Source organism: Rhinopithecus roxellana, chromosome 12 (genome assembly GCF_007565055.1).
Source record: "Rhinopithecus roxellana isolate Shanxi Qingling chromosome 12, ASM756505v1, whole genome shotgun sequence".
NCBI classification, from domain to species: domain Eukaryota; kingdom Metazoa; phylum Chordata; class Mammalia; order Primates; family Cercopithecidae; genus Rhinopithecus; species Rhinopithecus roxellana.
This window is the reverse complement of record NC_044560.1, coordinates 32920864-32941401: the sequence shown is the minus strand read 5'-3', so window position 1 is coordinate 32941401 and position 20538 is coordinate 32920864. Positions and strand designations below refer to the sequence as shown.

Sequence of the window (20538 nt, the reverse complement as noted above, 5' to 3'; positions counted from 1 at the left end):
CACGCGCAATCTCCATTAAAACAAGAAAAAAAAAAAAGGCGGGGCACGGGCACGGTGGCTCACACCTGTAATCCAGCACTTTGGGAGGGTGAGGTGGGCAGATCACTTGAGGTCAGGAGTTCAAGACCAGCCTGGCCAACATGGTGAGATCTCGTCTCTACAAACATACAAAAATTAGCCGGGTGCCTGTGATCCCGGCTACTCAGGAGGCTAAGGCAAGAGAATCGCTTGAACCTAGGATGCGGAGGTTGCAGTGAACTGAGATTGCACCACTGCACTCCAGCATGGGCGAAAGAAAGAGTCTCTCTCTCAAAAAATTAAAAAAAAAAATTTTTTTTTAGAGGCAGGATCTTGCTATGTTGTCCAGGCTGGTTTTGAATTCCTGGGCTCAAGCAATCCTCCTGCTTCAGCCTCTCAAAAAGTGCTGGGATTACAGGCATGAGCCACAGCGCCTGGCTGAATGTCCAGATTAAAAGTTGGCCACTATTTCTAAGACCCAACACAACCGGCTGAGCCAGGTCTGGCCTTCAGGCCTCCAGTACCTCTGAGGCAGAATTTCACTCTTTTGAACTTAAGGACATTTCACATTCTGAGTGTTGGATTTCTGTCCTTTGGATTCCAAGGAAAAGAAGTTAGCAAGGCAGGTGCCCCTGGTTCTTAGGACGTGTGTGGTGGTCATGGTGTGGGGGACTTGAGGACAGGAGCAGGAGGAGGGGCCGATGCGGAACCACACCCTCTCGTCAGCAACTCCAGGCAGCTGCCCCAGAAGTGAACACACAAGCTATTTCTATGAAACATTTATTTCCTTTGAAACCTCCAGAAACATGCCAGAAAATCTCAAGACAGGGATGGGGGGGAAAAAAAAGACAATAAAGAATAATAATAAAAAATCCAAATGAAAAAAATCAACATATGAAAAAAAAAAAAAACCTGCTGCTATCTTCAGCCATCAGATAGAACACCAACCTCAAATTAAATAGATCTGTTTTTGCAGAAATCCTTAAAAAAAACACAAAACAAAACCAAAAATCATAATTTACACTTGTCCATGTACATGATTAAGTCCCCAAAATGATTCGAATGATCTGAAGATGGGAGGAGACAACCGAAGAAAACAAAAGGGGCCCGATTAGGGTCTAAGGGGTGGGGGTGGGGGACGGGAGGGCCCCCCAGAGAAGGGGATGGGGGAGAAGATGGCATCACAGTAGCTGGCCAGGGCTGAGGACGCTGCCGGGGGCACGCCCACCTCACTCTTGGTGTGGGGGGTGAGGGTGGGGGCAGGGGCAGCACTGAGGGTTCCTCCTCCAGGGGGCCAGAGGCTGATCACAGGAGACGCGATGAGAACCCTCTTCTCTCACCCCCACCCATCCACACCGGCACCTCCCTGAGTGCCTGCGTCCCATGCAGTCCCCGGAGCCCCCTTCCCTGAGGTTCCTGACCCCAGAGAGAAGGTGGCAGGGGTCCCTGGACAAGGGCCGGGTTGCCTGGTGCTGGCTCATGGCCAGACCTGCTCTGCCAACTCCTCCCCGCCTGGTGCCTCCCAGAAAGGGCACCGGCCTGCCCGCCTGCCCTGACTTCCTCCCTCTGGTCCTCCCACTGACCCCCAGCCCACGGGGGACACGCCTTGGTCCTCAGCTTGAGGTTGGGGGGGTGAATCCACAGACTGTGGCCATATAGGCTTGTTCTGGCGCCAACTCTACATGAAAAAATAAATATATATATATATATATCTTTTTCTGTTTGTTTTTAAAGAAGGAAAAAAAGAAACGGTTTCCTGGGTGAACAGCGTGGTACCACACCGGCGTGGCCGCCCCTTATTGCCTTTAGAGAACCAGCGTCCAGTGGGGTTCGCGGGGCGCAGTGTTCCCCAGGGAGCACGGTGAGGGGGTCTGGTGGTCGCTGCTCGGAGAGATGGGCTGGGAGACTTGCAAAGGAAAAAAAAAACCAGAGGAGGAGGTGAAGGCTGTTCTCCTCCAGCCCTGTACTGAAGCCCAGGGAGCCCCTCCTGGAGCCCAGAAGAAGCCGAGGCTGCTGGTCAGGGCCAGGTTGTGCCGGGAGGAGGAGAGAGTCGGCTGTGTGGTGGCTCCACCGCCCCGGCCTGACCTGGTTAGCTGAAGGTGGAGGGGCCTGTGGACCCCCAGCCCAGGTGCAGTGGCCTCTGGTGGAAGAGGAGCTGATAGAAAAAGATCATATAAACCGTCCCGGAGGTACAAATAGAGTTTCTCTCTCAAATAAATTGGCTCTGGAGGCTGGCCTTGCCTCTCTCTATCCTCAGGCCCCCAAGAAAATAATTTAAACTCTAAGAAAGTGCTCCTGGCAGCTTTTTGGGAGGAGGGGGTTGGGGGGGATCATGTTCGTGCTTTTTGGAGCTCACGCGCTAGGGACGAGGCGCCCTGGTCTGTGTCCACGCGGGCCTCACCTCTCTGGGTGTGGGGAAGAAAGGGTTGCTTTCACGCTGTACTTTTCATGCAGAGGCCTTGGCCCCACAAGCCGCAACGCCGTTGTGCATGGTGCAGAAACCTGCTATGTGACCTCCTGGAGCCGAGGGGTCTGGAGACTGGCTCCTCTCTCTGTCCCCATCAGCTTCAGAGGGCTGGTCCCAGGAAGAGGCTAGACGGGGACAGCGGGACAGGCCCGGAAGTGGTGTAAGCACGGCCCAGCTCACCAGGACCACAGCTGGGCAGCTCGGAGGGAGGCCTGAGACCACGTCACCCTCTGGGGCATGAGGGCCGTGCGTTGACCCTGACTCACAGCCCTAGTGAGGCCACTGGGGTTTCTGTGTCCATGGGGAGGGCCCTGGCTGAGTCATCTTGGTCACATGGGCAGCTGGGAGCCGAGTGGAGGGAGAGAGGCGAGCAGGGCCATGGCCTGCAGGGAAGGAGCGAAGGCCAGGTGGTGGCCTCCCGCCTCAGAGCTCCTTCTTCTCCCTGCAGAAGATCTCTGCAAACTTGCGCAGCTGCTCGCTGGCGGCCTGCGACTCCTCCTGCAGTCGCTGGTTGTTCTGCCGCAGGCTGGCCACCTCTGACTGGAGCACCACCTTGTCCTGCTTCTCCTGCGTGGGGTGGGAAGCTGGCGTCAGGCAGGTGGGCTTGGCTGTTCCTGGAACAGCCGATGGCTCCCTGGGGCCTGCAAACCCTGGCCTGGCTGTGCTTTGGAGCCGACCACTAGAGCCAGGTCAGGCCGGGGTGCACATCCCACTCTGCCTCTCCACAACCGAGGGACCCTGGGCAAGTCACTCAGTTCCCGCAACCCTACCAGGGGGCTGAGGGTTGCCTGGAGCTCATCTATGTAGAGCTCCTGGAATGCAGCCCGAGGTGGAGTCACCGCCTGACAAACAGCACTGTTAAGGCCACCGCATCCCACCCTCACACTACCTGAGGACTTGGGGACTGTTGCTATCCCCAGTTTCCTGGAAGAGGACCCCAGCCTCACACAGCAAGTGGGGAGCTGAGACATGGAGGCAGAGTGGCCTGAGCAGACCCCATTCTTCCAGGAGGACGTAGCCCCCGGAGGCAGGGACTTGTCTTAGGTCGCAAAGCATTATGCGGTGGAGCGGGGATCAGAACCTGGGCCCCGTTGATTCCACAGCTTGAGGACTTACGCATTACATGCTCTGCCACCTTTCTGACTTTTACCCAGAAGTATAGAAACAATAGATAAAAGTCTCCTCCTCATTTTTCTTTTTGAGACTGGGTTTTGCTCTTGTCACCCAGGCTGGAGTGCAATGGCTTGACCTCGGCTCACTGCAACCTCTGCCTCCCAGGTTCTAGCAATTCTCCTGCCTCAGCCTCCCAAGTAGCTGGGATTACTGGAGTGCGCCATCAAGCCCGGCTAATTTTGTATTTTTAGTAGAGATGGGGTTTTACCATGTTGGTCAGGCTGGTCTCAAACTCCTGACCTCAGGTGATCTACCCGCCTCGGCCTCCCAAAGTGCTGAGATTAGAGGTGTAAGCCACCACACCTGGCCAGTCTCCTCCTCATCCTCCCGCCCCATGGAGACAAGTCCAAAGAACAAATTGACTGTCACCTTCTAGATGGCCCTCTCAACCGTGGTGGTTAAACAATAAATAAATAAGTATGATGATGTTCTAGGCAACAGTGCTGCAGCTCGCTTTGGTTTTTATGTAAGTTACTGGACTTCTTTTGCCTGTTAGTAAATATATAGATTTGTTATTACTTTAATTGGCTGCACACTGTTCTGCTGCATGGGCGCCCTGTAATTTACACTGCCGTTCTCCTGTTGAGTGACAGCCATGCTGGCTCCAATTTTTTATTGCCAATAGTGTGGCAATGAACGTCCTTGTTCACAATCTCTTTGTACTCACACTGTCATGGATAAATTCCCACAAGTGGAATTACTGGGTCAACATTTTCTTTTTTCTTTTTTGTGAGACGGAGTCTCGCTCTGTTGCCCAGGCTGGAGCCCAGTGGCGTGATCTCAGCGCACTGCAACCTCCACCTTCCCGGGTTCAAGTGATTCTCCTGCCTCAGCCTCCTAAGTAGGTGGGATTACAGGCGCCCGCCACCACACCTGGCTAATTATTATACTTTTTAATAGAGATGGGGTTTCACCATGTTGGCCAGGCTGGTCTCGAACTCCTGATCTCAGGCAACCCCCGCCCCCCTTGGCCTCCCAAAGTGCTGGGATTACAGGCATGAGCCACCGCGCCTGGCCACAATTACATTTTTGATAAATGTTGTCCAATTGCCCCCTGAAAAGCCTGGGCTGATTATTCTCCCCCCAAGAATGGATGAGTTTCCCTGAGTACTTGCCAGCCTTGGGTGTTATCACTGTTTACTCTTCATCCATGACTGCAGTTAAGCACAGGAGGTGTGGGGGTGGGGTGGGTGCTGCATGGCCGGGGCAGGTGCCTGATCCCTGCTGACCACCCTGCCCAGTGTCTGGGAAGTGGGATGGAGAGGGCGTGGCCCCCGGCATTACCTTCTGCAGGTCAGTGTGCAGCTGTTTCAGCATCACCTCCAGCTGGTACACCTTGCCTGTCAGATCCAGGGGTGGCTCCTCACTGGAAAGACAGGGACAAGGTCAGCCTGAGGCCCCACAGCCCCTGAGGAGGGCTTCTGGCCCACAGCTGAGGAGCCTGGGGGTACGGGCCCCCTTAAGGCTGACATTCTGGCGAAGCCTGAGGAGAAGCTCCCAGGGGAAGCAGGAAGCCAGCCCTCCACCGGCATACTCCACCCTCCAAGGGCACCTTTGTGGATGCGGATGGGGTGTTGGGAGCACCAGGCCAGGGGAAGGGTGGGTGCCCGCCCTGAAGTGTGTGTTTTCCCTGAGGCTGGGCCGTGCATGTGAGTTCAGGGAGCACCCCTTCTTCGTACCTCCAGGACACAAAGAGCCCACTCCACAGATGCCTGCTGAGCACCTGGCGGGTCCAGGCACCATTCCAGGCACAGGAAGCATGAGAATGGACAGATGGTCAAAAGGGCCCGCCCTCGTGGGCAGGACCCACAACGGTCCTGTCAGTGATGCTGACCATGTGCCCATCACTGAGAGCCAACCCGCACCAAGCCTCAGGCTGCCTGGCTCATCTCACAGAGCTCCTCTCCCACTGTGGCCTTCGGATGTGCTGCACAGTTACCCACTGGACAGCGGAGGATATGCAGGCAGTATCGCTCACCCACGTGCTGGTGCTTGGATTTGAATCAGGGACCCACGGCCAGTAGCTGCCCCTCTGCAGATCCTCCCAGCCCTGGGCCTGCCTGGCCCCTGCAGAGAACACACAGCCCCTTCCCGCTTGGAGTTGGGGTTGAAGGAGGCTCTGTTAGACGCTGTGGGTGCACAGGTGGTGGCGGTCGGGGGCTGGCCCTCCTGCCTTACCCACCCTTTCCTACAACCTTGCTGCTGAGTCCTGGGAATCTGCAGCTGCAGAGGGAGATGGGGGCAAATGGACTCCAGGAGTGCTGCCCAGGGGCCACAGGTCCCACTGCTTCCCACAGCCCGTGCTGCTCCTGCCCCCGAGCCTGGCAGCACCATCTGGAACTGCCGATTTCTTGTAATTACAGCGGGGCCTACGTTCGTGGTGGAGGTTGAGTTCTGAAGCCAGAGTGTGAAAAGCAAGAAGTCAAAATTACCCTCAAAAATTGCTCCCACTGCCCATGAAGTACAGTGTACGGATGGTTGTATATAGAACCCTGCACCGTGAGGTGTGCAGACGAGTGTGAAATGCACTATTTAAATCCATGTACAGGCAGAATGTGCCATTTACATTCTCTCTGCCTCTTTTTAATTTTGTTTTCTGCCAAGTGAGTGCAGTCAAATATGCTGCGCTGAATGTGAGAAGCCACGCGTGAGATGACAAATGTGAGAGATCTGTCCCCGTCCTCTTCCTTCCCCCGTGAAGCCTCCTGAGGGCCAGGCCTGGCCTCAGTTGCCACTGGGTCCTCAGATAGCCCAGCATGGCCCCTGGCAGGGAGGCTGGGAAGGGTGAGCATGAGGCAGAAGTCTGTGAGGTTTAGGAATCTGCAGAGGAGGAGACGAAGGAGTAGATAGGCGGGAGCCAGGCAGCGATGGGGCTGGCGAGGGGCACAGGGCTGGGGGATTGGGAGACACTGCCGAGCAGCTTTCCTTTCTTTTTTTCTTTTTTTGAGATGGAGTCTTGCTCTGTGGCCCAGCCTGGAGTGCAGTAGCGCGATCTCGGCTCACTGCAACGTCCGCCTCCCGGATTCAAGTGATTCTCCTGCCTCAGCCTCTCGTGTAGCTGGGATTATAGGCACACACCACCACGCCTGGCTAATTTTTGTATTTTTAGTACAGACGGGGTTTCACCATGTTGGCCACGTTAGTCTTGAATTCCTGACCTCAAGTGACCCACCCACCTTGGCCTCCCCAAGTGCTGGGATTACAGGTGTGAGCCACCGTGCCCGGCCTGCTTAGCAGTTTTCCAAGTTGGAAGCGAAACAACTGCATGTGTATTGATTCAAGTGTCATCTCCGCTGGACCAGGAGATCTGTTGGAACTGGGCAGAGTCTGTCTTAGTCAGTGTGGATCCCCAGTGCATAGACAGGTGCGGTGTAATGACCTTCCAACTGTGTCAGGAGAGGGGAGCAGCTGCTATATCAGCTTCTGCTCGAAGAGTGGTGGGGGTGACCCGCAGTGGCTGCCTCTCTCTGGGTGAGCCTCTTCCACTGCACAGACCTGCCGCTGGTATGAACCCGGTTGTTCCCAGGGAAACCTCACCTCATGGTAGGGGTGGTCCTGGGGGTCGGTGGTCCCCTCTCCAGGCTCAGGTGGCTGTGGACAGGACTGTGTGCAGGCGGGATGTCCGGGCTCAGGGCCGGGTCGTTCAGAGAGAAGAGTGAGACAGCTCTTTGCACTGCCAGGGAGGGAGGAGGAGGAGAGGGGTCAGTAAGGCTCCTAGCTTCTCCCTCAATTGATGGACGACGCCTCTCCCTGCAAACCTCCACGACACTTCCTATCACTCTTGGGAAAGACTGCATCGGCACTTGGATAGATTCTTGCCAAAACACTGACCAAATGAACACACAAAACGAGAACACAAAATCCCATCCTGATTCCGATCGAGGCTTTTGATCTAACGACTAGTTCATACAAAATACAAGGGCTGGGGAAGGCAGTTAGATGAGAGTGCGAGGCAGCGCCCGACTGGATTCTGAACCTGGCATGCTCTCAACATAAATGACTTGATTTGGTCCACAAGTAAAAGGTAGGAAAAAAGGGGTCCAAAGTGGACAGGTCCACGGGGATTCGTTGTACGATTCGCTCTCCTTCGGAGGAAGCCGGGAAGATTTCAAAAGCAAAAAGGGAAGTGAGACAGATCACATCATGCATATTGAAGAGAGAAAAGAAATCGCACAGGGTTGCCAGTGAAAGTGAAGATTCCGGGGTTCCGCCTTGGACATGTGACTGGCACTGGGGGTACCTGAGCCATCTGCGTTTTCAAACGTGACTGTTAGATTTTCTTCCTGTAATGGCAACAGCTGGCCACCGCCTCAGTGCCCTCCAATAGTGGCTGGTTCAGTGAGCTACGAACGGCCAGACAATGGAATCCTCGGGGGTGTTAAAAACACGAAGGCATCCCAGTGTGCCGTGTATCGAGGGCGGCACCACCAGGGGCAGGGCAGAGGGCGAGCCTCAGAGGCAAGCAGCTCCCCAACTTCCATTTCTGTGCCTTAAGAATAGCACAGTAAAAACCCCAACACTCCTTCCCTGGCACCACCTATTGTTAACATTTTGCCCATTTACTTTTTTTTTTTTTTTGAGACGGAGTTTCACTCTTGTTGCCTAGGCTGGAGTGCAATGGCGCGATCTCGGCTCACTGCAACCTCTGCCTCTTGGGTTCAAGCGATTCTCTTGTCTCAGTCTCCCAAGTAGCTGGGATTACAGGCATGCGCCACCACACCCAGCTAATTTTATATTTTTAGTAGAGATGGGGTTTCTCCATGTTGGTCAGGCTGGTCTCGAACTCCTGACCTCAGGTGATTTGCCCGCCTCGGCCTCCCAAAGTGCTGGATTACAGGCATGAGCCACCACGCCTGGCCACGATATTCTCTAATATACAGTCATCTGCAAATGTTCTCTGATTCTTTGAATAATACCCTTTATAGTTATATTTTTCTATCTTGGATTTAATGTATATTCACTTTGACACTTGTGTTTTAAGAGACAGGGTCTTGCAATGTTGCCCATGCTGGAGTGCAGTGGCTCTTCACAGGCCCGAGTCCATTACTGATCAGCGTGGGAGTTCTGACCTGCTCCATTTCTGACCTGGGCCAGTACACCTGTCCTTAGGAAACCTGGTGGTCCCTGGCTCCCTGGAGGTCACCATATCGATTCTGAGTTTAGTGAAGACACCGGATTGGAACAGCACACTCCAGTCTAGAACTCCTGGGCTCCAGCAATCCTCCTGCTTCAACCTCCCAAGGAGCTTGGACTACAGGTGTGTAATACCACGCCTGGCGAATTTTAAAATTAGCGCCTATAATCTCAGCTACTCAGGAGGCTGAGGCAGGAGAATCACTTGAACCTGAGAGGTGGAGGCTGCAGTGAGCCAAGATCATGCCACTGAACTCCAGCCTGGGTGAAAGAGTGAGACTCTAAAAAAGAAGTAAGTAAAATAAAATTTTTTGTAGTGACGGGGTCTCGCTATGTTGCCCAGGCTGGTTGAATTCCCGGCCTTAAGCCATCCTCCCACCTTGACCTCCCAAAGTGTTGGGGTTACAGGTGTGAACCACTGCACCCAACCAGGAATATTTTAAATCAAATTCCAGACATCTTTGTATTTCATCTGTAGAAACTTCACTAAGTAGCTCTAGTGGATACAACATATATATATATATATATATATTTTTTTTTTTTGGAAGAAAACTACTATGCTATGAACACACCTACCAAAGTTAACGAGAACTCCTTTAGCCTTTTCCACTCATGTGAATTGCATGGGAAAACATATATATCTTCATTGAAAACCCCACACCTCCCGGCAAGCTGAAACCACTCTGACCTGCACTCTGCACTCCCTGCCAGCCCCTTTCCGGCTCCCGGGGAGGCACCGCTTCCTCCTGGGACTTTCTGCTACTGCCACCCCTCCCCCATAACCTTCTGTGGTTCATCTATTAATTTTATAAGGAAGGAAAAAGCTCCCTAGGCGACTGTGACGCACAGCCTGGGAGAGAAATCAGTGCCACCAGCCAGGCTCCCTCAGCTTTCTCACACGGGGTGCACAGCTCCCAGACATGCCAGGTGCATGGAGCAGCTGGGAGTGCGTAGGGGGCTTTGGCTGCCCAAGCCCTTTCCTGTGGCCTATGGTTGGTAGGGTCGGTGTCTGGGCAGCTCTGCCTTCTGCAGACAACACTACAACCGCTGATGGCATCTGGGTCTCCAGGGAGAGACCTGAGGCCTTCCTCACTTCCCACTATCCCGGAACCGGCCATCCTGGCACCAGCCGTCCTGGCCCCAGGATGCTTGGAGACCCACATGAGAGAGGAGATGCCCCCAGCTGCCCGGCCCCCTGTCCCCATGGACTCCCAGCACATAAAGGGCCCTGGGTGGCAGAACAACCCTGTCCACTGCTCCAGGGAAGCCAGGGAGTGAGGATCTCTGCAGGCCTGGTATGGGGAACCCCCAACCCAGAATCAAGGTCTTGGCAGGACCCTCAGGGCACTGAAAGTCTTCATTCCCTCTTCTGGCTCCCAAATCTGGGGCTGAAAACCCAAATGTCCTCAGGGACACAGATTTTTTTTTTCCCCCCAGACACGGGGTCTTGCACTGTCGCCCAGGCTGGAGTGCATTGGTGTGATCACAGCTCACCACACAGCCTCCCTCTCCTGGGCTCAAGTGATCCTCCTGCCTCAGCCTCCAGAGTGGCTGGGACTACAGGTGTGCACTGCCATGTGTCACTTATGTTTTTCTCTTTTGTAGAGACTGGGTCTTACTATGTGGCCCAGGCTGGTCTCAAACTCCTGGCCTCAAGTGATCTTCTTGCCTCGGACTCTCAGAGTGCTGGGATTACAGGTGTGAACCACTGTGCTTGGTCTCATGTGTTTTCCATGCAGTGTTTTGTGTAATTGTCATGGCAGCCTCAAGCATGGTGACTTTCACTTGTCGGTCAACATGATAACTCGCATCAAAGAGATGAAGACACTTGCCCAGGGCTGCATGGTAAGCAAGTGATGGGGCAGGACTGGAACCCCGCTCCGATTCTGGAACCTGAGTGGGTATCCCTGCAAAGCCACGAGGCCCTCCATAAATCCCTCTAGAACAGAGGAGGGTGTGGGGGCCCGGCGGGACTGGGTGGAAGGCGCCTACCTTCATATGCCTTGGCTGCGTTCACCAGGCTGGACCACTCGAGGCCAGCAGCCGTGTCAGGCAGGGGCATCATCCCAGGGTCCAGGCGCCGCAGGGGGCGGTCCCGCCCATCAGCCAGCGAGAGCTCCGAGGCTGAGATGGTGGCTGGATGGGGAGGGTGGAGATGGCAGTGGTTCAGCATGACAACGCCGGGGACACAAATACATGAAGACATTCCATTGCTTATGCAGAGACGCTACGTGTCCGGGACAACCTCCAGCAGGGTAAGGGGTCTGGGAGCGCTGTCTAGGGAAGCCTGACTTTAAACAAGGTGCTGGGCCAGGCCTGGTAGAGATGTCATCTGGACAAAACTCTGACGAGGAGGAGGGAGTGCGCCGGGGGACACCTGGGGGAGGAACATTCCAGGCAGACGGAACAGCCAGTGCTAAATCCCTGAGGCAGGAGTGCGCCTGGAAGGTTTAAGGAACACGGAGGCGGCCCCTATGGCTGGGTGAGGGTGAGCAAGGGAGGAAGCAGCAGGAGGCGAGGACAGAGGCAACACAGCTGCACCATGCAGGTCCTGTGGGCCCCAACGGCGACGGTGTTCTCACCCTGAGTGTAACGGAGCCCTGGAAGGCTCCCTCTGGGCGCATGTGGGGGGAGGCAGGGAGCAGGTAGGAGCTGTAACCATGACCCACAAGAGAGACAGTGACGCTGCGCAGGACCAGGGTGGGGCCATGGTAGGACCTTGGGGCAGATTCTGGGCCTACTTTTCAGGGGCTGCCAATAGGATTTCCTGAGGGATGGATATGGCTGTGAAACAAAGAGAAGGGCCAAGATTGCAGCTCTGATCAGGAAGGCTCGGGTGGGGGATAAGACATCTGTTTCTGGAGGTGCTTTGTGGAGATGGCCCTGGACACCCCAAGGAGACGGTGGGAGGGGGGCTGGCCACAGGAGCTGGCAACAAATAGAGTCCCAGCTGCACCTGTAATCAGAATCGCCAGTGTATGGACAGTGTTTAGACACGGTGGGGTTGCCGTGGTGGGGTGTTCAGGTATGATACGCTGAGCAGAGGAGAGGCCTGTGACATCTCAGGGGTTGGAGGTGAGAAGCAACGGCGCCAGCATTGCTTTCGCACGTGCTGTGGCTATCGAGAGTCCCCAGCACCAGGCTCAATCTCTGGCCTGGGGCTCCGTGACTCCCTGAAGCCCCTAAGGGAAGAGGACAGAGGAGGATAGCCAGGTACAGAGAGACCAGGAGACAGGCCTGAGGGCCCTTAGCTGGAAATCGTCAGAGCCCGACCATGGGCCCAGTCCACTCTGCGTTCCTGGCACCTCCTCTGTGCGGGGCCCAGGGTGATCATCTCGAAGTCTCACCGTGAGCCTGGCGGGGGCGGGGGTGTCACGATCTCCGCGCATGGAGGAAAACTGAGACCCGAGCGAGGCGCTGCCTTGCCTGGGCTCGCGTGGCTTCCAGCTGGTACTTCTCAGTGCCGACTACACATGAGGTGTACGCTATGTGCTTTCCATATATTCACTTGTTTGATTCTTTCAACCTAGGCATGTGGGCACTACTTTTTCATTTTACAGTCAAAGAAACTGAGGCACAGAGAGGTTATATCTGCGAGTGGAAGATGTGGGACATAAACTCAGGTCGTCCAGCTCTGTGATATGTGGTGTGCAGTAAGTGCTGGCTGAATGGGTGAATGAACGAGTCCTTGGCCTCCATGCTCCGCCCTCGGCCTCCTGGCTCCTCCCTCAGCCTCCATCCTCTGCCCTTGGCCTCCATGCTCTGCCCTTGATCTCCATGCTCTGCCTGGATCTCTATGCTCTGCCCTTGACCTCCTTGTTCCGCCCTCAGCCTCCTTGCTCTGCCCTTGACCTCCACGCTCTGCTCTTGGCCTCCATTCTCTACCCCAGACCTCCACGCTCCACCCTTGGCCTCCTTGCTCTGTCCTTGACCTCCATGCTCTGCCCCTGACCTCAATGTTCCACCCTTAGTCTCCTTGCTCCACCTTTGACCTCCATGCTCTGCCCTTAATCTCCTTGCTCTGCCCTTGACCTCCATGCTCCATTCTTGGCCTCCTTGCTCACCCTTGACCTCCATGCCCCACCCTTGACCTCCTTGGTCTGCCCTTGACCTCCATGCTCCGCCCTTGACCTCTTTGCTCCACCTTGACCTCCATGCTCCGCCCTTGACCTCCATGCTCCACCCTTGGCCTCCTTGCTCCGCCCTTGACCTCCATGCTCTGCCCTTGACCTCCATGCTCCACCCTGGGCCTCCTTGCTCTTCTCCTGGCCTCCCTGTTCTGTGCCTCCAGCCTGCTGGCATCTCACTGCTCAGCTAGTGGGAGCCATGGGAGTGGCTGTCATTGCTGAGCAGGGCATCAGCAGCACCGTGTGACAGGCTCCTTGGTGTGGAGGGCACTTGGTTAGTGAAGCCCAGCCCAGGAATGACCATGTCTCTTCATCTGAGATGGGGCCTGGGAAGCGCTCTGGAGCAGGCAGTGGAGAAACGGAGAGACCCAGGGTCCCTGGCCACACTGGGGCCAGATGGGACTCTCCCCAGCTCAGGGGTGTGGGGGAGTCAGATGGACTGAGAAGGGTATGTGTGTGTTGTGTGAGGCAGAGGGCCCTGAGCTGGGGTCACAGCAGTGATGGAGACAACCCCAGGCCTCGTCTTTGGGGGGCCCCCGGTACTGTGGTAGAGACAGACATATTCTCATCTAGTGACAGCTCAGGATGGTGATGGGGGTACAGGGCAGTGAGGGGGGATGGAGGGGGTGAGAGAAACCCAGCGGGGGGGCGACGGGGCCCATGGAGGTGCCTGACTCAGCCTGGTAGGGGGAGGGAGGGCTTCCTGGAGGAGGGGGCATCTGAGTTAAGACGGAAAGAATGAGGTACAGCAAGCTGGAGGAATTCAGATCGACCTGTGGAGTCTGTGCCTGTGTCCTCTGTCACCACCTCTCTGCGGTGGCTGCTGTCCCCTTCCTTTGCAGTGGCTGAACATCTACTTTGTGACCAGCCCTGCCTTAGGCAGAAACAGAGCAGCAAGGAGGAGAGACGGAGGAAGGAACGTGGAGGGAAGCCTGGGGAGCAGGGAAATTTCCACTGGAGTGGGCAGCCCCGTGAGGGCAGGGGTGTGCTCTGCCTTGCTCAGGGCCGCATCCTGGCACCTAGAGTAGCGCCCCTCCCACAGCAGGCACTGCAGGAACAGAAAGGGAGCACAGAGGAGGGCAGGGAAGCTCTGGAATTGAGATGGGGGCAGGGACCCAGCCCAGGGCTTGGAGGAGCCTTCCAGGAAAGAGCAGGAATGGAGCCAGCCCTGAAGCACAAGAGTGACCCAGAAGAGGACTGAGGGAAGAGCATGGCGGGCGGAGGGAACAGCCATGCAGGATGCCCTGAGCAGGGAAGGTCTGGTGCACTGAGTGATCAAAAGCAAGGCTCTGAGAGGTGGAGGAGCAGAGGTGGGCGCCCCACACCACCAGGGCAAGGAGTGCAGATGCAAATGCCAAGGCAACAGGAAGCTGCAGGGGAATTTTCTTTTTTTTTTTTGAGATGGAGTCTGGCCCTGTCGCCCAGGCTGGAGTGCAGTAGTGGAATCTCAGCTCACTGCAACCTCTGCCTCCTGTGTTCAAGTGATTCTCTTGCCTCAGCCTCCTGAGTAGCTGGGACTACAGGCACCCGCCACCATGCCCAGCTAATTTTTGTATCTTTAGTAGAGACGGGGTTTCACCACGTTGGCCAGGCTGGTCTCGAACTCCTGACCTCAAGTGATCTGCCTGCCTCGGCCTCCCAAAGTGCTGGGATTATAGGCATGAGCCACTGTGCCCAGTCTATGGGGGAATTTTAACGGGGGAGATAGACCGCCCTTCATAAAAGTCGCAGAGTCTCCTCCACCCCATCCCCCACAGCTCACAGGAGGCTCTGTACAGATGGCACAGGCAGGCACAGCCCCTCAGCTGAGACCCTTGGGGTAGCACATGCCCCTGAATTTGAGATGTGCTTGGATTTGAGAGAGTAAGTGTGCAGATGCTGTGTATAATGTAACACACCCAGAAAGGTCAGGGGCACCCCACACGCAGTGGCACGCCAGCGCTCTGCCCCAAGCTCCTCATCGCTAGTACTAAGTAGGGGGTGTATGGACCCTAAACAGCCTCACGTCCCTCCAGGCCAGGTTTGCCACCCAGTGCGCATGGTGCAAACTTACGTACTGTCTTTGAGTTGCGGGGGGCTTAGGGGGTGAATAAGGGGTCACAGGGTGAATCTGGGGCATGGCCAACCCCAGCTGGCTCGTGGCTTTTGATGGGGGTGGTGTGCGCAGTACCTGTTTAAGGGGAATGCTTGGTAAATATTTGCTGGGTGATTAAGGAGGGGACAAGTCACACCATGCACTACCCCCAAGTGTGGCAAACATAGGGGGAGTCAGGCAAGCAAATAAAATGCTCATGAAGCAAACCGCTTGGTGCTGGAACGGGCGGGAGGGTTGGGGGGTGCTGGGGCAGCAGCTGGGCAGCCCCATTCCCCAGGCCTGTACCCTGAGGGTGGACTTCCTCTCTGGTCTCAGGTGACTCCAATCCTTGGGTGCTCCTGACTCCCAGGTGACCCTCTGATGCTTGGCCAACGATCCCTTGCTCCTTGGGTGACACCTGGTGCCCCACCATCAGGCCCCCCGAAGTTCCTGCGAATCCCATTCCTCCAAGATGGACCCGACACTGATGACCTCTAGCCTTTGACCTCCAGGTGAGCCCCTGCTCGGGCATCCCACCTCCCAACCTTGGGGTAAATACCACGCCAGTCCCAGGGGGCCCAGGCTCACATTTCTTCTCAGGGAAGCCGCTGCCAGTGGCAGGGGTGGCGCCGGGGCCGCTGGGCGGGTGGGGGTGCTGGTGCTGGCGGCGTGCAGGCAGCGTGCTGGACGGGAAGGCGCAGGTGCTGGTGAAGAGCACGTCGCTGGGGAGCCCTGGCTCTAGGCCAGCGGGGCTGGCGAAGCTGGGCTCCCGGCGCCCGCTGCACAGGCTCTCGTCCGACAGCGTCCGCTGCAGGCCCTTCTGCGGTGACTGCTGTGGGGGTGGGTGGGATGTTGGGGGAGGTCATGGACTGGCTCGTAGCCACGGTCCTCAGAGGCATCTTCCCCTCCAGGACATCGGTGGCGAGTCCTTACCTACCCAGCATCCATTCCTGCCTGATTTCTTTTTCTTTCTTTTCTTTTCTTTTTTTTTTTTTTTTTTTTTTTTTGAGACGGAGTCTTGCTCTGCCACCCAGGCTGGAGTGCAGTGGCCGGATCTCAGCTCACTGCAAGCTCCGCCTCCCGGGTTCACGCCATTCTCCTGTCTCAGCCTCCCGAGTAGCTGGGACTACAGGCGCCCGCCTCGTCGCCCGGCTAGTTTTTTGTATTTTTTAGTAGAGACGGGGCTTCACCGTGTTAGCCAGGATGGTCTCGATCTCCTGACCTCGTGATCCGCCCGTCTCGGCCTCCCAAAGTGCTGGGATTACAGGCTTGAGCCACCGCGCCCGGCCGTTTTTCTTTCTTTTCTTTCTTTCTTTCTTTCTTTTTCTTTCTTTCTTTCTTTTTCTTTCTTTCTCTCTCTCTTTCTCTCTTTCTCTTCTTTCTCTCTCTCTCTCTCTCTCTCTCTTTCTTTCTTTGACAGAGTCTCACTCTGTTACCCAAGCTGGAGTGTAATGGGGTGATCTCAGCTCACTACAACCTCGACCTCCTGGGCTTCAGCGATCCTTCTATCTCAGCTTCCCAGGTAAGTAGCTGGGACCACAGGTGTGTGCCACCACACTTGGCTAATTTTTAGATGTTTTTATACAGATGGGGGTCTCATTATATTGCCCAGACTGGTCTTAAAAATCCTGGGCTCAAGTGATCCTCTCACCTTGGCCACCCAAAGTATTGGGATTACAGGTGTGAGCCACCACCCCGGCCTTCTGCCTCCTTTCTGACCAAAGCGCTTCCATGTCCCCCTGGGGACTCCCACTCCCCAACCCCACCCTCCAGCTCTGGGTAAGGGCTGGTGATCAAAGCCTGACGGGTTGGGGAAGGTGGTGGGAGGCAAGCTGGACCCACGAGAATCAGTGCTGGGACCCCAGTGGGTAGTGCTAGGCTGATGTGCTCTCTTCCCCCAGCTGTGGGCTGGTGGGACCCAACCCTGGGGAGGCTGGGGTCCACCTCGGTTCCCACAAAACAGCTCCTACCTGGCAGTGAGGATGAGCAGGGCAGGCCTGGCTGGGAGGGGAAGGGAAGCGGATGCCACGGAGGTTCCCTGGCGCCTACTGTTCTTTCCACCCCCGTCCCTGAGTAACAAGAGCCTGAACTTTCCCTGGGAGCCCCTGCTTCACTCAGTCCCTGTGGTCTGGGCGGATGTGGCTGTTTCTATCCTGGGCTGGAGGAGGAGGGCACGAGGCCCAGGTCCCTCCAGTTGTACGAGGTTCTCGGTATGGGGTAGATTCCTGTGTGCCTGCCTGGGCTCATCCTGTGATTCCATCCCAGACTAATGTGCTGCCCTCACTCCCAGCCACAAGCCCACACCCCTCAACAGGACTGGCAGATGCTGAAAGCTGGGGGCACGATGGGACTGTGGGCAGCATAGTCCTTCTCCCCGCCCACCCGGATGAGATCCCACTGGAAGCTGGGGGTCAGGAGCTGGGGACAGGGCGCTACGTACTCCTGCGTCTCTCTCCTGTTCTGGCCCCAGGTTGTCCATGATGATGAGTTTCTTCAGGTCATCTTCGATGGTGGATTTGTAGTTCTTACGTGGCGACCGGAGGTCTCGGAGGGATGCCCTCAACCTCGGTTGTCCAAAGACGTTTTTGGTGTTCGTGTCCACCTGCCTGGAATGAGAGTGTCAGGGTCAGAGGGGTGCCAGGGAGGCTCAAGCCACTTTTCAACGCTGTTACGATTCAAGGGGGCCGGCTCCCACGGGACGCATGGCCACAGCCTTCTCTCCTTCACCCAGAGAACGTGTGGCAGAGAGGGGCTTGGATCCATTCCCTCCTCCCACAAACGTTTCCTGGGAACCACACGGAGCCTGCTGTGCTGTCCTGTTCCAGGTGCCGGGGACACGGCCATGAGCACCGAGTTGGCAGCCAGTGGGGGAGGCCCATGCTGAACACATGCACAGAGACAGACCTGTGTGAGGGGAGAGGCTTTTTTTTTTTTTTTTTTTGCTTGAGACAGAGTTTTCCCTGTCGCCCAGGCTGGAGTGCAGTGATCTCGGCTCACTGAAACCTCTGCCTCCTGGGTTCAAGCTATTCTCCTGCCTCAGCCTCCGGAGTAGCAGGGATTACAGGCACCCGCCACCACGTCCAGTTAATTTTTGTACTTTTAGTAGAGACGGGGTTTCTCCATGTTGGTCAGGCTGGTCTCGAACTCCTGACCTCAGGTGATCCCCCTGCCTCGGCCTCCCAAAGTGCTGGGATTACAGGCGTGAGCCGCCGCGCCCGGCCTGCGTCTTTGCCTGTTGTCAGTCTACCCAGCAGAATGTGAACCATGCCAGAGCAAGGCCTGGGTTTCCCTTGGAACATATATGTGTCATTTGTGTGTGGGTGGGGGGGAATTTCTTTTTTTTTTTTTTTTTGAGTCAGAGCCTCCTTTGTCGCCCAGGCTGGAATGTAGTGTTGTGATCACAGCTCACTGCAGCCTCAACCTCCTGGGCTCGAGTAACCCTCCTACCCCGGCCTCCCAAGTAGCGAGGACTACAGGTGCATGCCACTGCACCCAGCTAATTTTTTTGTAAAGATGGGGTCCCACTATGTTGCCCAGGCTGGTCCCAAACTCCTGGGCTCAAGCGATCCTTCCACCTCAGCCTCCCAAAGTGCTGGGATTACAGGCATGAGCCACTGTGCCCAGCTTATAAATTCATTTGATCCCCCCCCGCCGCCACTGCCATATGTGTTAAGGACTATTGGTATCCCATCTCAAGGATGAGGCTATTAAGGTACAGAGGGGTTTAGCCACTTGTCCCAAGTCACACAGCCTGTGAGTGAGGGAGCCAGGATTCAAATCAAGGCCGCCAGGCTGCAGAGCCCACCCACGCCACTGCCAAGCTTGCCTGTCACGTGTATATCAGAGATGGCAGGAAAAAACACGTATGGTGTGGGGAACAGCCACACTGGATTTAAAAATATGCTTCTGTCTGCAGATAACAATTTCTGGAAGAAATTATGAACCATGATAACCTCTGGGAGGTAGGAATCTTATTAGGTGGAAAAATGGGACTTTTCCTTTTCATCTGATATCTTTCTGAACTGTCTGAATTTACTTAAACATAATCATGTGTTATAACAATAAAAATAATAAAAATTAGCTTAATAAAAGCTGATGCCTGGAATTCTTCATTCTGTAACGCAAGAAAGAAAAAGAGTCTTTGAACCCGGGAAAGAAATAAGATGTCTTGGGTTCCTGAGGGTTTTAACGACTGCATTTCCTTTTTCTCTTTCTCAGCTGCCAGCCTTGGGATTTTAACAAAGGAAGGGCAAGAGGAGGGCCAGATTTTTTCCCTGTCAGGTCATATTCCTCCCCAGATTGGAAATCCAGGCCTAGAGTAATGCTGGGTCTGTCAATATCGGGGAAGTATATTCTCTGGGCAAATTAAAAGCTTTAGATCCAAAAGAGAGAAAGAGAGAGAGAGACAAAGAGAAAGAGAGACAGACACAAATCAAAAGGGGACTCCCCCACCCCTTTTGATTCCAACATTTCCCAGAATGCCCTGCACAGGGGAGTGTGACTCTGTGCAGGGCTCGTGGTGCCCATCTCCCGGCGGTGAGGAAGCAGGCCTGGCCTTCAGCACGCCCCCCAGCCAGTGCACTGCCCACAGGCTCCGCTCAAGAAGGGCGTGCTAAGAACTCCCGGAAGCATGAATAAAATGTGCTTGGTCTTTGCACTAGCAGTCCTAGTTCTGGAAACGCGTCCTTCAGAAAGGCTCACATGAGTCCACAATGCCACGTGTACACGGACACTTCCCAGGGTCCTGCCTGCGGAGCAGACAGCAGCCCCCAGCTGGGAAAGGGCCGGGTCCACCACCCAGAATCACACCCTCCGGAGACGCATGGCAGATCCACATGGTGTGCAGAGGCTCTCTCAGATACCACATCATGTGGAAAAAGAAGTATGGATAGCGTGAAACCATTTTTAGAAAACTCACACACAGCTCAGCTTGGTACACTGGAGTTTACCAAACTTTCCTTTCTAATACTGGATACGTGAGGGATTCACTTTCTTTTTCTTTTTTTCTTTTTTTTTTTGAGACAGGGTCTTGCTCTGTCACCCAGGCTGGAGTGCAGTGGTGCGATCTTGCCTCACTGCAACCTCCGCCTCCCGGGTTCAAGCAATTCCCCTGCCTCAGCTTCCCGAGTAGCTGGGATTATAGGCGCCCGCCACCATGCTGGGCTAATTTTTGTATTTTTAGTAGAGACAAGGTTTCACCATGCTGGTCAGACTGATCTTGAACTCCTGAACTCGGGTGGTCCGCCCATCTTGGCCTCCCAAAGTGCTGGGATTATAGGCATGGGCCACTGCGCCCGGCCAAGAACGACATCGCTTTCTACACACTGATATGGAACTACTGCCAAGAAACTTAGGTCAGGCATGGTGGCTCATGCCTGTAATCCCAGCACTTTTGGAGGCATAAGTGGGAGGATCACTCGAGCCCAGGAGTGTGGAGTGTGAGACCGGCCTGGGTAACACAGTGAGATCTGAGATCTCACCTCCACAAAAAGTGAAAAACTAGGTGGGTGTGGTGGTATACTCCTATGGGACCAGCTACTGAGACA

General features: G+C 55.3%; 1 protein-coding gene across 5 annotated transcripts in view; it reads right to left on the bottom strand.

The window, feature by feature from the left end:
* Window positions 1-783: 783 nt before the first annotated feature.
* The window catches only part of SIPA1L3 (signal induced proliferation associated 1 like 3), a 310996-nt gene continuing 291241 nt past the window's right edge, over window positions 784-20538 (bottom strand). For 4 of the 5 annotated variants that reach the window (XM_010385697.2, XM_010385698.2, XM_030942698.1 and 1 more), the window contains 6 exons: window positions 17433-17598; window positions 15581-15824; window positions 10784-10927; window positions 7196-7331; window positions 4943-5024; window positions 784-3052 (listed from right to left, as the gene is read on the bottom strand). In XM_010385697.2, coding sequence (XP_010383999.2) covers window positions 2909-3052; window positions 4943-5024; window positions 7196-7331; window positions 10784-10927; window positions 15581-15824; window positions 17433-17598 — 916 coding nt within the window. In that variant the 3' untranslated portion in view covers window positions 784-2908. The remainder of the gene's footprint in view (window positions 3053-4942; window positions 5025-7195; window positions 7332-10783; window positions 10928-15580; window positions 15825-17432; window positions 17599-20538) is intronic. The other variant, XM_030942700.1, reaches the window with a different exon arrangement.